We start from the raw sequence: 12,070 nt of genomic DNA, 5'->3' as shown, positions 1-12,070 counted from the left end.
TATATACACATACATGTACATAGGCACTCACTCACTCACTCACTCACTCACTCACTCAGTCACTCACTCACTCACTCACTCACTCTCTAAAAAAGAAACACACAGACACCCACATACACACACACACACACACAGATTTGTGTTTGTAAACTTGGTGAACCATGGTGGTGTGAGTAAGTCTGTATGTTCAGTTCATTCAGGCCCTGTGTACTGCTACTGTTCAGATGAGCAGGCACATTCCCTGTCATTCACCGTAGTGAAGGCCTGAAACCACACCTCACTAGCTGCTTCTACGGTTGTCATATCTCACTGTTAACGAACAAACACGGTAGTTGCATTTGTTATGTAGAGAAACAAAGCCCTCTCTCTTTCTTGCCCCCTGTATGGTGAAAGTGGTACAGTCCTGGGCCTAGGTGCAAGCCATACTTATACTGTATAGGATCACTTCATCCACCCACAGCCCTAGGGAGGTTTGGATAAGTTATAGAGGTTAACTGGAGAAGATTTAGAGTTAGGTAGATGTTTAGATAAGTAGAAGTAAGCCTGATGATGGAAATTATTTACAGGTAATGGGGTGTAATAGTTTGTAGATATGAATGGGTAGAGTGACAAATTGTGTGCGTGTACAAGGGTTGGGTTTGGAGGGTACAGGTCACCGGGTCACGTCACACAGAATCAGGAGATGGGCTTATGGGGTGACGTGCGTCATGGGGTGAGTAGGGAGTAAAGTAGAGGGGCTGTTTTTTTCCTACATGTTTGTCCTATGTTTGCGGCCAAGGGAGTGTGTTGTGCCTGTGTGCATGTGTTCATGCATGCGCATGTATGAATGTGTGTGCGTGTGTGTGTGGGAATGTGGGTGTGTTGAAAGTGCTGATGGGCCCCCCAGAAGTCCCTATCCATTGCTGTAGAAGCCCCTGGCTGCAAGAGAACAATCCAGCACTGGGGCTTTGTAGTCATCTTTGTCCCTGGGGGAAATGTGTGTGTGTGTGTGTGTTCATACGTAGGTACATGCGCACATATTAGTTTGTGAATGAGTGTGCGTGTATGTATATGCCTGAGTATGTGCAGGTGATTGGATGCCTGTATGTGAGCGTGTGTTTATGTGTTTGTCCAGTGCTATATATATATAGTGTGCTGTGTGCGCGAGGCAGTGATTCTGCTGAAGATGGTTGATGTTCCAGGGTCTCCACTCCTATCTCTGCTGCTGCTGCTGTGTGTGTCGCCTCTGCCTGCCGCCACATACACCCTGACCCCTGGCAGACAGGCCCAGCACAAAGTCCTGCACCTGGGTGAGCCAGATACACACGTACACATCAGTGGAGGTTGGTGGGAGGAGCTTTAGGAGGACGGGCTCATTGTAATGGGTGGAATGGAATGAATGGAATAGAGTCAATCGGGGTTTCCATATGTTTGATATCGTTCCATGTATTCCATTCCAGCCATTACAATGAGCCTGTCCTCCTATAGCTCCTTCCACCAGCCTCCACTGATACACATGGGCACCAGCACACGAATACACACACTCATTTTAAAAGGAATAATCCACTCAATACCACAAATTCTTAGGATTTACATGGTCAAATTATGAAAATATGTTATAACGATATATGTTGTGAATTTTGCATTTCGTCGTCATAATAAGGTAGGAAGCAACATGTGAAAAGTCGACTTCAAAACCCACAATGCAATGCTCTCTCTATGGACAAGCTGGCTGGCTGGCTAGCTAGGTAGCTAGTTAATTAGAAAACGTAGCTGCCTACACACACTAATACCAAAGTCAATATCAGCATGTTAAGTTGTTAGCTAGTTGTAGTTAGAATCTCACCATGTTGATCGCGTTCCTATCTCACGACTTTGAGTCAATGTGGTTGCTATGGCAACGTGCAAGGAGCTTGTGGGTCTGTTAGCAGGGAGAAGAGTAAACCGCATTGTGGCATGATAGTTGAAGGAAGAAAGGCCATTAATCTGACGGCGCACTGGTATAAAATATACACTTTGTTATGATGATATAGACGGATGGATGTGTTCTAGACAAGTATGCCCATATCATCTATTGTCTGATTTGGCGATCTGGAGTGCAGGTATTTGTTTTCAAAGGGTTATGATATGTGATAGTGTCTTATGCCCTATCTCCAGTGACAGAACTATATAGCTATTTCCTTATACCACAGATTGACCATTTAGAAATTAAATCATGGGGATATTGTTATTTTACCCCCTGATAGAACATAGGCGTTCACCAAGTTGACAGGAGTTATATTTCTGCGTGTGGATACTCCATTTAACAGCGACTACACCGCTTTCTCTCTCTCTCAATCTATTTGTTTCGCCTCCCCTTTGCCTTTCCATCACATTTAATCTATCTGACCTCAACCATTCCTACTTGGGCCAATAACTAAAATGAAGTTTTAAAAAATACATGTTTTATCATTCTAATTGTTCAGATCTGATCTTTGTAACTGACTGTGATGATTCTTAAACTGACTCACAGACTGTGGCGTGGCAGATCTAGGATCAGTATTCGTCTGACTGTACTGACAGTTCCTGTGTATTTTCTTTCCTATAGACTGGCCTAAGGACTGTGGCACGGCCCACTATAAACCTAACATGGCTGAACGGATCGTCTCTGGAAACGAGGCCAGACCTCACTCCTGGCCATGGCAGGTCTCCCTACAGGTAATCAATAAACCCATGAACATACTTATCTACTTGCTATCTTCAGGATGTCGAATTTTCACTTAGTCATGCATTGATGCCAATGGAGGGACTCAGTGAACATTTGACTTAAAGGTCACCGCACAGCCAAAATCATGTTTTTCATCAAACGTTATTATATTTAGATGAAACCAGATCAAAGTAGAATGACCAAAGGATGACAAATGTATGTTGCTTGTGCATTAAAACAGTTTGATAATAACAGTACTGGCCCCCTCCCCAAGTGCCAAACACTTGGATTCAGGAGAAGGACTCCAACTCAAGGTGTCATAAACAAGCACCCATCTCCCCAACGTAAAAAAAAATATTTTAACATGACCTTCCCCTTCTACTGTAAAAAAAAAAATGCACACCCTCCCCCCCCCTCATAGAATGAACTTAAAATAATGTTTGCAACCACGAATAACAATAACTGTACCGACCCTGTGTTTATAAACGTGGATATCAACTTTGCCACTTTATGGCACAGTCGATGCCACGCAGGGCTATGGGCCAGAAGGTCGAGGGTTTGCTGACCACCACAAACGAGCTCACTCTCGCTGTCTGTTTCATTACACTACGATCAGAAATGGCTGCAGACAATGATCAGCTAGGGGGAAATCTGATTTTCAACATTTCGATTCTATATTTATCATTTAAAAAATATATGCAACACATTTTTCCACCAACAGCTTTCTGTACCGACTTCGGGCGCTTCAACGTCATGGTTTATTGACTCCCTATCCAGTATCGAAGGCTTGGCTTGACAATCTCTGAATGTCATTCAACTTTTTGGTGTTTAACAGATGTGTCTTTCCATTCATCAAATGGCTGCTGCACAGTTTGGATGCTGGAATTATATTTTGGACTAATGTGCGCAGCTAGCCTACAGGAGACTTTTGAAGTAGCCTAATCAGATTAAATCGTTGTGACTGGTTGCATTTATGCCACTCATAAAAAGTAATACATTTAAAAAGTTAAATTACAAATATTTAGGCAGAAGTGTTAGGTTCTAGGTGAACGAGGAATGCTGCATGGATCGTGGAGGAGGCAGAGCGCGTGTTAAGCTTTCCTGAATATCTAGGCCTGCTAGGAGCATATGTGGCCACATTATTATAGGACGACTTGGGAGAATGAAGATCTGCAGCAGACAGCGCATCTCAGTATGAGAAGTACAGCCAGGATGGCCTGCTACTGTGCCTTTCTAGACCTTATAAACTGTTGAGAGTAGACCCACAACTGATCCAAATGGAATGAAATGTTCAAATCACAGGGCTTTTGCACCATTATGCAAATTACATTTTCACTGCAGTTTACAGCCTAGAGTAAAATGTTGTACTCACTTGAAAACAATAATGCAATTATTAATTACATTGTGGTGTTATAGGCTAGTTTATGTAGACTAGCCTATAACGTCATAAAGAAGTGGGAATTACTAGTTTTGAAGTTGTAAATACCGGTTGGCTGCATTCAAGTGCTTTGAACTTGTTGAATAATGCAGATTGGCTCATGGCCAACAAGCTGCTTAAGCCATAAACTAAAAGTACAACTATCATGCTTGTAAACAAATTAGTGTTAAAATTTTTTTATTGATTGCCTTTGATAAATAATGTTTTTTAGTTGCATTTAACTGCCGAAAATGCTGTTATCAAGCTCATTTCCTACTAAGGTGACGTCAGAGGTCATCGTGTGGGAGGAGTCGGAGCTCAGGGTTGATAGAAGAGTTTTGTTGTATATTTGTTTTCACTTTCACTTTTACTTACTTAGCTAGCAAATGCAGCCAGCTAGTTTAGCCTGCTCAAACACATGGCTCAAACAGAGAGGGATGCTATGTTAGCTCTCTGGCTATCCAACACTGGAACTCTTCCAAGTCAAGGTAAGCTTTTGGTTATATTAATTTATTGCCAACAGGGCCCGCCGGTGTAAGTGCTAAACTGCTCGCTGTACACTATACTGCATGATTGTAGTGGGTTTACTAATGCGTTAGTTCTAGCTATGCTGACTATGACGTTAGTTAATATGGTGACAACAATATAGACTGTGTGTAACAGTTAGTGGTTATGGTATGAAGGTTTGGCTTGGAAAGGTTTTTCGTCTGGTCACAGACCTGTTGTGTTGTGCACTGAAGTCCACAAGCGAAGGGAAAAGGTGAGAGGAGAGTGTGTAGATTTGAAGTGATCACGCTGTTTGTATGTGGCTTCTATGAAAGTGAACTGTGCTTGAGGGTGATCAGGGGTGCATTCATTCCACCGATTCTGTTGAAAATTGATTACACCCTAGATCCGCTAGATGCATTGAATGTATTGAATGTGTCACGGTCGTGGTAAACTTTCATTCATAGGCTATAACAACCTCATGATGGGTATAGGGAAACATTTGAGTATCATGCGGTAGCCTAAACCTATCGATGTTACATTGAGCTGGGTAAATGGAATATAAATGACAACAATCGAATATGTTGTAATAGAAATAAGGCCATGCTCATTTGAAACAGCGCCGACCGCCACTGGTATTCATATGCTTACACCATTCTGTTGTTGAGGTACGCATACACCATTCCAACACAGAAGAGCTGCATTTTATATACTTAACTACAAATTTTTTTGGAAGGAAAACTATTTCACTCATATTGCAATTTCATATAAATCTTGCCTGTGGGTTGATGGCAAATGTGTGTGTTCTGTGTGTCTCAGGTTCGTCCCAGAGGCAGTAAGCACTACATCCATGTCTGTGGAGGAACTCTCATCCACAAGAACTGGGTCCTCACTGCTGCTCATTGCTTCCAGAAGTAAGACTTGCCATTCCGTGAGTGGTAGCACACAACATTATTGGACTGAGCTAAAAATGAAACACTTGTCTCAAAAGGACCACGGTCTAATCCATTCACCATAACTCAGTTTAGACGAGAAAGAGACGATACATCTTGAGAAACCACCAAAAAGGACTAGTAGACTACCTGTGTGTAATGTGACGGACAGTTACATTCTGAACCCTGCGTGAACTCAGTTACCCACCATGCTGTGTGTCTCAGGGGTAAAGCCGAGGATGCTGGGAGTTGGAGGATTGTCCTGGGGAAGCACCAGCTTAAACGTTCCGAAACACCCGAGAAGACTATCCCGGTTAAGAGGATATATCGTCACGAGCACTTCCGTTACCCCACGCACAGCGAGTTGGATTACGATATCGCCCTGGTCAAGGCTGCCACCGACATCGTGCCCACCAACCACATACGCTATGCATGCCTGCCGCGCAAACAGATCAGCCTGAAGCCAGGACAATACTGCTGGGTGACCGGCTGGGGAGACACTCGGGGTAAGGAGGGATGATTAAGGGGGAGGAGGTTGGATGAAACTAGGGATGATGACTGAGAGGAGAGGGTGAGAAAGGTGCGGTTGGCTGGGTAGACACTCAGGTTAAGGGGGGGTGAAAGGGGGAGGAGAGGAGGCTGGGGAGGCACACAGGGTAAGGAGGGGGAGGCTGAATGGAGACACTGGGAGAATCTCACTGCATACTCGTATCCTCTCGCCTCCTTTTTAAAACCCATTGGAGGAGACGATCAGAGGGGAGGGACCTCTAGCTTTCTCATCCAATGGGTTTTGAAAAAAAGGTGTGGAGTGAGGACGCGAGGAGTATGCAATTGAGATTCTCCCTATGACCACTTATGTTACAACTAAGATTGTAGACAAAAGAGCATTGACAAGGGCTGCGTTCAATAGGCATGAAACAAGTATGTTGCCTAAAGGTAATCCTGTGGTGTGTCCCTGTCTGTGTATCAGGTGGAAAGGAGAACGTGTCTCTGGCTGAGGCTCTGAACCAGGCCCGTTTGCCCATCATTGACATCAAGACCTGCCGTCAGAAGAAGTTCTGGGGAGACCGCGTCAGGGACTCCATGATCTGTGCCGGCTTCAGAGACACAGAAGGACCACCTGCTGCCTGCCAGGTAGAGAAAGGGAGGGTAGGGAAGGAGGGGACTGAGGAAGGGTGGGACAGAGGGAGGAGTGGGAAAGACAGAGTGAGAAAGGGAGGAGGAAGAATTACATACTTGTACTGAGTACGCCGATTGGCTAATGGCAAACAAGCTGCGTCAACCATAAACTAAAAGTACAGCTATCATGCTCATCAAACAAATTATAGTGGTAAAAAAAACATTAATAGATCGTTTAAAAATAATAATAATGGTTTGTTGCATTTAACTGCTGAAAATGCTGTTAGAGGTAATTTCCTTAACTGCAGAGTTCAGCATGTGAGAGAAGTCAGAGCTCAGAGATCATAGATGATTTTCCCACAATAACTGACCAATTGGAGGGGTGTTTAAATAGATTTTTCCCAGTTGCATGCTGGTATTTACACATTTACGAGATGTTATAAACGCAGCATTAGTATTAACATAGGAATGTGATCTAACAATGTTTTATCCCCCCTCTCCTCTTAGGGCGACTCGGGCGGTCCTCTGCTGTGCCAGTTGGGGCGTGACAGGTGGGAGGTGCACGGTGTGGTGAGCTTTGGCCCCATTGGCTGCACCGTGGAGAACAAGCCCAGCGTGTTTACCCGCACCGCCAATTACATCCCTTGGATCGAGGCTACGCGCATCAGAGACATCTTCATGCACTAGACTAGACCACACACAACCTGACAACCCCTCCACACCCCAAAACTATAGCATTTATTTTTTGTGTGAGATACCATATTGCCTCAGGCCACACACCCCTCTCCTCTGTGTCCATAACCTGTGAGTCACTACAGTGACATCAGACAAAATCTGAATGAAGACATTTTACAATCAACATTGTACTGATCATCAGCATTTCATTAAATCAAGCCACCTGTCACGATGCTGTAATCTGTGTTAAATTCTGTGTTATTCAGGCTTTGTGTCTCTGAAAGCACTCTAGTCACCATCCACTTAATGTGTATGTTATGGACAATTTGTTTCAGAATCACACTCAAGTCAACAATTCAATGTTTTATGTCTATAACCTATGGATTTTGTCTGGAGCATTTTGTCCTTCAATATTACATTCAGAATTATGTTATCCCATTTCATTGATGCATGCAAAGGAACATACAGTATCTGCAATTTGTATGGCATGTATGACACCTTGACCTCCACCACATCCCCAACCAATGTTCCACTTCCTGGTTGTACTCTTTCCTGACTATATCTCCCATCATGCAGTCTGTCAGCCAATAAAGCTGGCAGAAAAAGCAGAACATTGTGAACCTCTTCTTTCAAATATACTGTAGAACACTGTTAGTTTAGCTTACTGACTGATACCAATAGTGTAGCGGCAACACAATCTGGGTTCAAACCCAGACAGTCAGTCACAATAGCATATCCCACCCCTAACCCCATCTACAGGCTTTCACAACACAAGCAGCATGAGCACAACTGACAAAGACCCAAGGCAGCATATTCTCATTTTGAATGATTGTTGTATTGTTCTTACAGTGGGCTTAACAGGCAAGGACACAAATAGATAATACAGACACTTTCAGTACTGTTTGGAAGTAACTTTTAGAAAGGCCAGCATCGACTCCAACTCTTAACAGGAAAATAGTACCCACTATTAATAAATACATTACAACAGTTTTGATTGTAAGGCCTTGGTAGGGTGTGTGCTGGGATGAATGTCTCTTTGCTCTTCAGCTTCATGAGAAGTCTTGTTCTGTATCTGAAGGACTACAACCCACAGTCACATGAAAGCAAAGGACTACAATCATGACTTCCAGAAGCTCTCTGGTTGGGTCTTAGACCAGTGTTGCAGAGGTGGTTCAATGAACCATGCTTAGATGAGTAACCTTGCGTTCGCTCCCTGTACTAACCATTTGGCTTTACCTCAGGGGACTAACACAGTCGTGAGTCAAGTGTGTAACCTCGTAAAATAACCAGTCAGTAACTCCGCCCGAGATGTTCAGATAACTTCAAGGAGGGGAAGGGTGGATGTATCACTGACCAGACATGACTGGATAGCTGTTAACCGATTTCCACTGAATTGTTTTCATCACTCCAGTCATGTCAGATGAGTGATCACTTCACAGGGAGGGAGGAGGCATGTAAAATTGATTACAACAGGGCCCCAGTATCCATTTACTTAGCATATACTCTTAACATGGACATACTATTTACATGACTCTTTCCCTCTTCCAGGCTATGAGACATAGCATTCAATAATATAACAAAAGATACATTTCTAAAAACAGTTCCCAATACAATAACACATAAACCCCTTGGAAATAGTGTGAGGCCTTTTCAGATCTGTGTGGGTGAGATGGGAGGTAACCCAGAAGGACAGGGCTGGGGGGGGTGTTTCTTGGAGGTCATTTAGTCCATGGTTTAATGACATCTCAGTCATGCCTCCAATATCCCAGAACCCTCTCAAGTCAGGAAGTGAACAAGGGAAGGGCCTGGTGATATTTGTGGGAGGGTTTGAGTATTGGTAACCTATTCCCTGAGACTCTGGCCAAAAGTAGTACACCAAGTAGGGAATAGGGTGGAATTTTGGATGAAACGCAATAGATAGGGAGGGATGTGTTCAGTAGAGATTTGAAGAAGAGGAGCCGCCTCTGATATGGTCCCAGTTACTGTAGAGAGCGTAGGCACCAGACATGGCCAACCCCACCAGACCGCCACGAGCCACTCCCTTCAGCCCTCCTGAAACAAACACAAGTTTTGAATGAGACAGATGGGGTTTCTAGGGCACTACATGTTGAACTCTTGCCCCACACGAGACACAACCATAGACTAACCACAGACAGGCCACACACCTGTGGATTTGAACAGCATGCCTGTGAGAGTCCCAGCAGCCAAAGTGTTGATGTCATCCTCTGCTCCTCTAGCCTTCTCTATGGCCACGCCAAATATACTGTACAATAACGCTGTAAACACACATGCACACCCCATGGTTAATATAGACATACTAGGGACAAAACACCTGGTCCATGGGTTAGCCAGGGTGAAGAAGAAGAGGAGGAAGGGAAGAAGTGCTCACCAACAGAGCCCAGAGTGTTGGCCCAGGATGCACCTTGTCTGGTCACCATGTTGAGAATCCTGAGGGCAAGGTCAGATAAGTGAGAGCAGTATATAGAGCACCCTACCACAGAACCCTCAAACGCAACTCTGGCCTTTGAAGCCAGTTCCACTGTGTTTTTTCATTGGTCCTCTCTAATCAGGGACCTGGGACACCAGGTGGGTGCAATTAATTATCAGGTAAAAAATAAAAACAGCAGGCTCCGGACCTCATTGGGTTAGAGTTGAATACCCCTGCCATAGAACATTTATATTAGCATGAATAAAAACCTGTCTCCAACGTGATAACACTAAAGCCACAGACTACTAAGAGGAACACAGTGGTGCTTACTGGACGTTACGAGGTTTAGTCCAGCCCATTTCTCTGGTCTCCTTCAACCCCATCCTCAGACCATTCACTGTCCCAAACGCAGCTCCTAGAATTGGAGGGGGCGAGAGAGGAAGAGACTCAGATACAGAACCAGCAGGCATCATAACTTAATATGGGAGAAGGGGAGTTATGTGGATAGAGAGAAGAGGTGAGACAGAGAAACTGAGAGAGGGAATGTCTCACCTGTGATGCAGCTGCCCCCGATGGTGAAGAAGGCCAGTTCAAACCTCCCTCTAGTTTTACCAGCCCCTGTTGGCAGGATGAACTCATCTGTGTCCTGGAAAACACACACACACACACAGGTTAACATCTATTATCTTAGTCGACTTGATAGTGGGAATGTCACAAATCAATTCTACATATCCATTCATTGAGTGAGGTCAACTTCTACTAACTAGCTAGGTAGCAAGCTAGCATCTCTTACCTGTACGAGGTAGCGGGGGTCAACATTAAGATAAGGCGACAGGGGGCTCATTCCAGTCACTATGTAGAAAATACAGTAACCTCAGTTGATGTCAACGACGGCCAGTGTTGGCCTTGTCTAGCTAACGTTAGTTAGTATGCTAGCTACCACCAACGTAGCAACATCAATTGGCAGGGGCACTTACATGGGACACCGGCGAGCTCTGTGTTGGAGTATTCGCTGCCTCCAAAGAGACTCCCGAGGCCGCCTTTCCCTCCCGACCCAGGGGCGTTACTGTCCATGTATGGTGACGATCTGGAGACTCACCCGGCGAACGCTTCGGGCTGGAGATGCTGGTTGGGTTAGCTAGCTAACTAGCTAACATTAGCCTAGCTGACCAAACGTGATGATGCAAGCCAAAAGCAATAACGTTGGTGATATTTCCTAGTATCTAAAACGCAGTAATATGTTCACGTTTGAATAGTGTTGTACGCTGTCTTACTGTGGGTAGTTAGATATTGAAATTATCAGCTTTTTGTAAATTATAGTTGGGTTAGCCTTTTCATCGTGCTTCTCTGACCTCCACGATCTACCGTAAAGCGACCACTGACAGGCGATTACGTAAGCAGACCTGAAAGTTAAGCAACGTTATACACATCTTTGGCACTACGTTGAAGGGAATTACTCAACGTAAAACGGGTGACATTGAGCTATGGTTGCATTTGATACGGGGCTATAAGCAAAATACATTTGCGAGTGTGACAATTCACGACATCAAAGGGTCACTTAATGTAACGATACATTGCACTAGATGGCAGCAAAGTAATATTAAAGCGCTCAACGCCAGTTCATCTGGTATCAAATGACTAGACCAAAGAGTATAACGACCCAGCTAACAACAACAGTTCTTACAACTTTAGAGAACGTTCCCCTGAGAGTCTCATTAGGGAGTGAACGTTATTTATAATAAGGGTTACATGGAGAAAATCGGACCTGTTTGAACAAAATATATTTGACCTAAATCCTCCCTGAACGATTGAAAAAACAACAACAAGTGACCCTTCACTATACAAAAATAATAATTGAAACAAAGTGGATAGCAGAGAACATATCTAGCGTTTACACTCACTTCTTGGACAGACCAGAGCTTTAGAAACTGTTCTTCGTCCTGTCAATATGACATGAATTTTGATAGAGCACAGGGCTGCGGGTTTTCAGTTTTTGATTTGTTAAAAAGTTTGAAATATCCAATAAATGTCATTCCACTTCATGATTGTGTCCCACTTGTTGTTGATTCTTCACAAAAAAATACAGTTTTATATCTTTATGTTTGAAGCCTGAAATGTGGCAAAAGGTCGCAAAGTTCAAGGGGGCCGAATACTTTCGCAAGGCACTGTAGCTCCTAGCTCCTAACCCCAACCCTAAACCAAATTTGAATCCTAACACAATTCTAACCTTAATCCTGATCACCCTAGAAATAGCATTTGACCTTGTGGGGACTAACAAAATGTCCCCAGTTGGTCAAATGTTTGTTTGTTTACTATTCTTGTGGGGACTTCTAATCTAAGTATAGTTA

The 12,070-nt window shown here is 43.9% G+C and overlaps 2 protein-coding genes across 5 annotated transcripts; one reads left to right on the top strand and one right to left on the bottom strand.

Annotated features, from left to right (window-relative positions):
* Positions 1-452: 452 nt before the first annotated feature.
* On the top strand, positions 453-7,902 carry zgc:112285 (serine protease). Of its 3 annotated transcripts, none has more exons than XM_021575676.3 (6): positions 453-1,289; positions 2,567-2,676; positions 5,388-5,482; positions 5,726-6,006; positions 6,471-6,634; positions 7,127-7,902. In XM_021575676.3, the coding sequence occupies exons 1-6, from the start codon at positions 1,166-1,168 to the stop codon at positions 7,304-7,306; spliced, it is 954 nt and encodes a 317-aa protein (XP_021431351.1). In that variant the 5' UTR covers positions 453-1,165; the 3' UTR covers positions 7,307-7,902. The 3 variants fall into 3 exon arrangements, with proteins under 3 accessions (XP_021431351.1, XP_021431352.1, XP_021431353.1); XM_021575677.3 differs by lacking the exon at positions 453-1,289 and adding an exon at positions 1,695-2,081; XM_021575678.3 differs by lacking the exon at positions 453-1,289 and adding an exon at positions 1,698-1,979.
* Positions 7,903-8,110: 208 nt separating this feature from the next.
* Positions 8,111-11,704, bottom strand: LOC110498943 (mitochondrial import inner membrane translocase subunit Tim23). 2 transcript variants are annotated; one of them, XM_021575679.3, is made up of 7 exons: positions 10,700-11,704; positions 10,516-10,574; positions 10,275-10,368; positions 10,053-10,137; positions 9,684-9,742; positions 9,460-9,570; positions 8,111-9,346 (listed from the first exon to the last, which is right to left on the bottom strand). In XM_021575679.3, the coding sequence occupies exons 1-7, from the start codon at positions 10,794-10,796 to the stop codon at positions 9,228-9,230; spliced, it is 624 nt and encodes a 207-aa protein (XP_021431354.3). In that variant the 5' UTR covers positions 10,797-11,704; the 3' UTR covers positions 8,111-9,227. The 2 variants fall into 2 exon arrangements, with proteins under 2 accessions (XP_021431354.3, XP_090068450.1); XM_090212324.1 differs by lacking the exon at positions 10,516-10,574 and having other exon boundaries at positions 10,700-11,115.
* Positions 11,705-12,070: the final 366 nt, after the last annotated feature.

The sequence above is a fragment of the Oncorhynchus mykiss genome, chromosome 20 (genome assembly GCF_057628025.1).
Source record: "Oncorhynchus mykiss isolate SJ-2025 chromosome 20, ASM5762802v1, whole genome shotgun sequence".
NCBI lineage: Eukaryota > Metazoa > Chordata > Actinopteri > Salmoniformes > Salmonidae > Oncorhynchus > Oncorhynchus mykiss.
The sequence above is the reverse complement of the archived record's forward strand: the minus strand, read 5'-3'. Positions and strand labels throughout refer to the sequence as shown.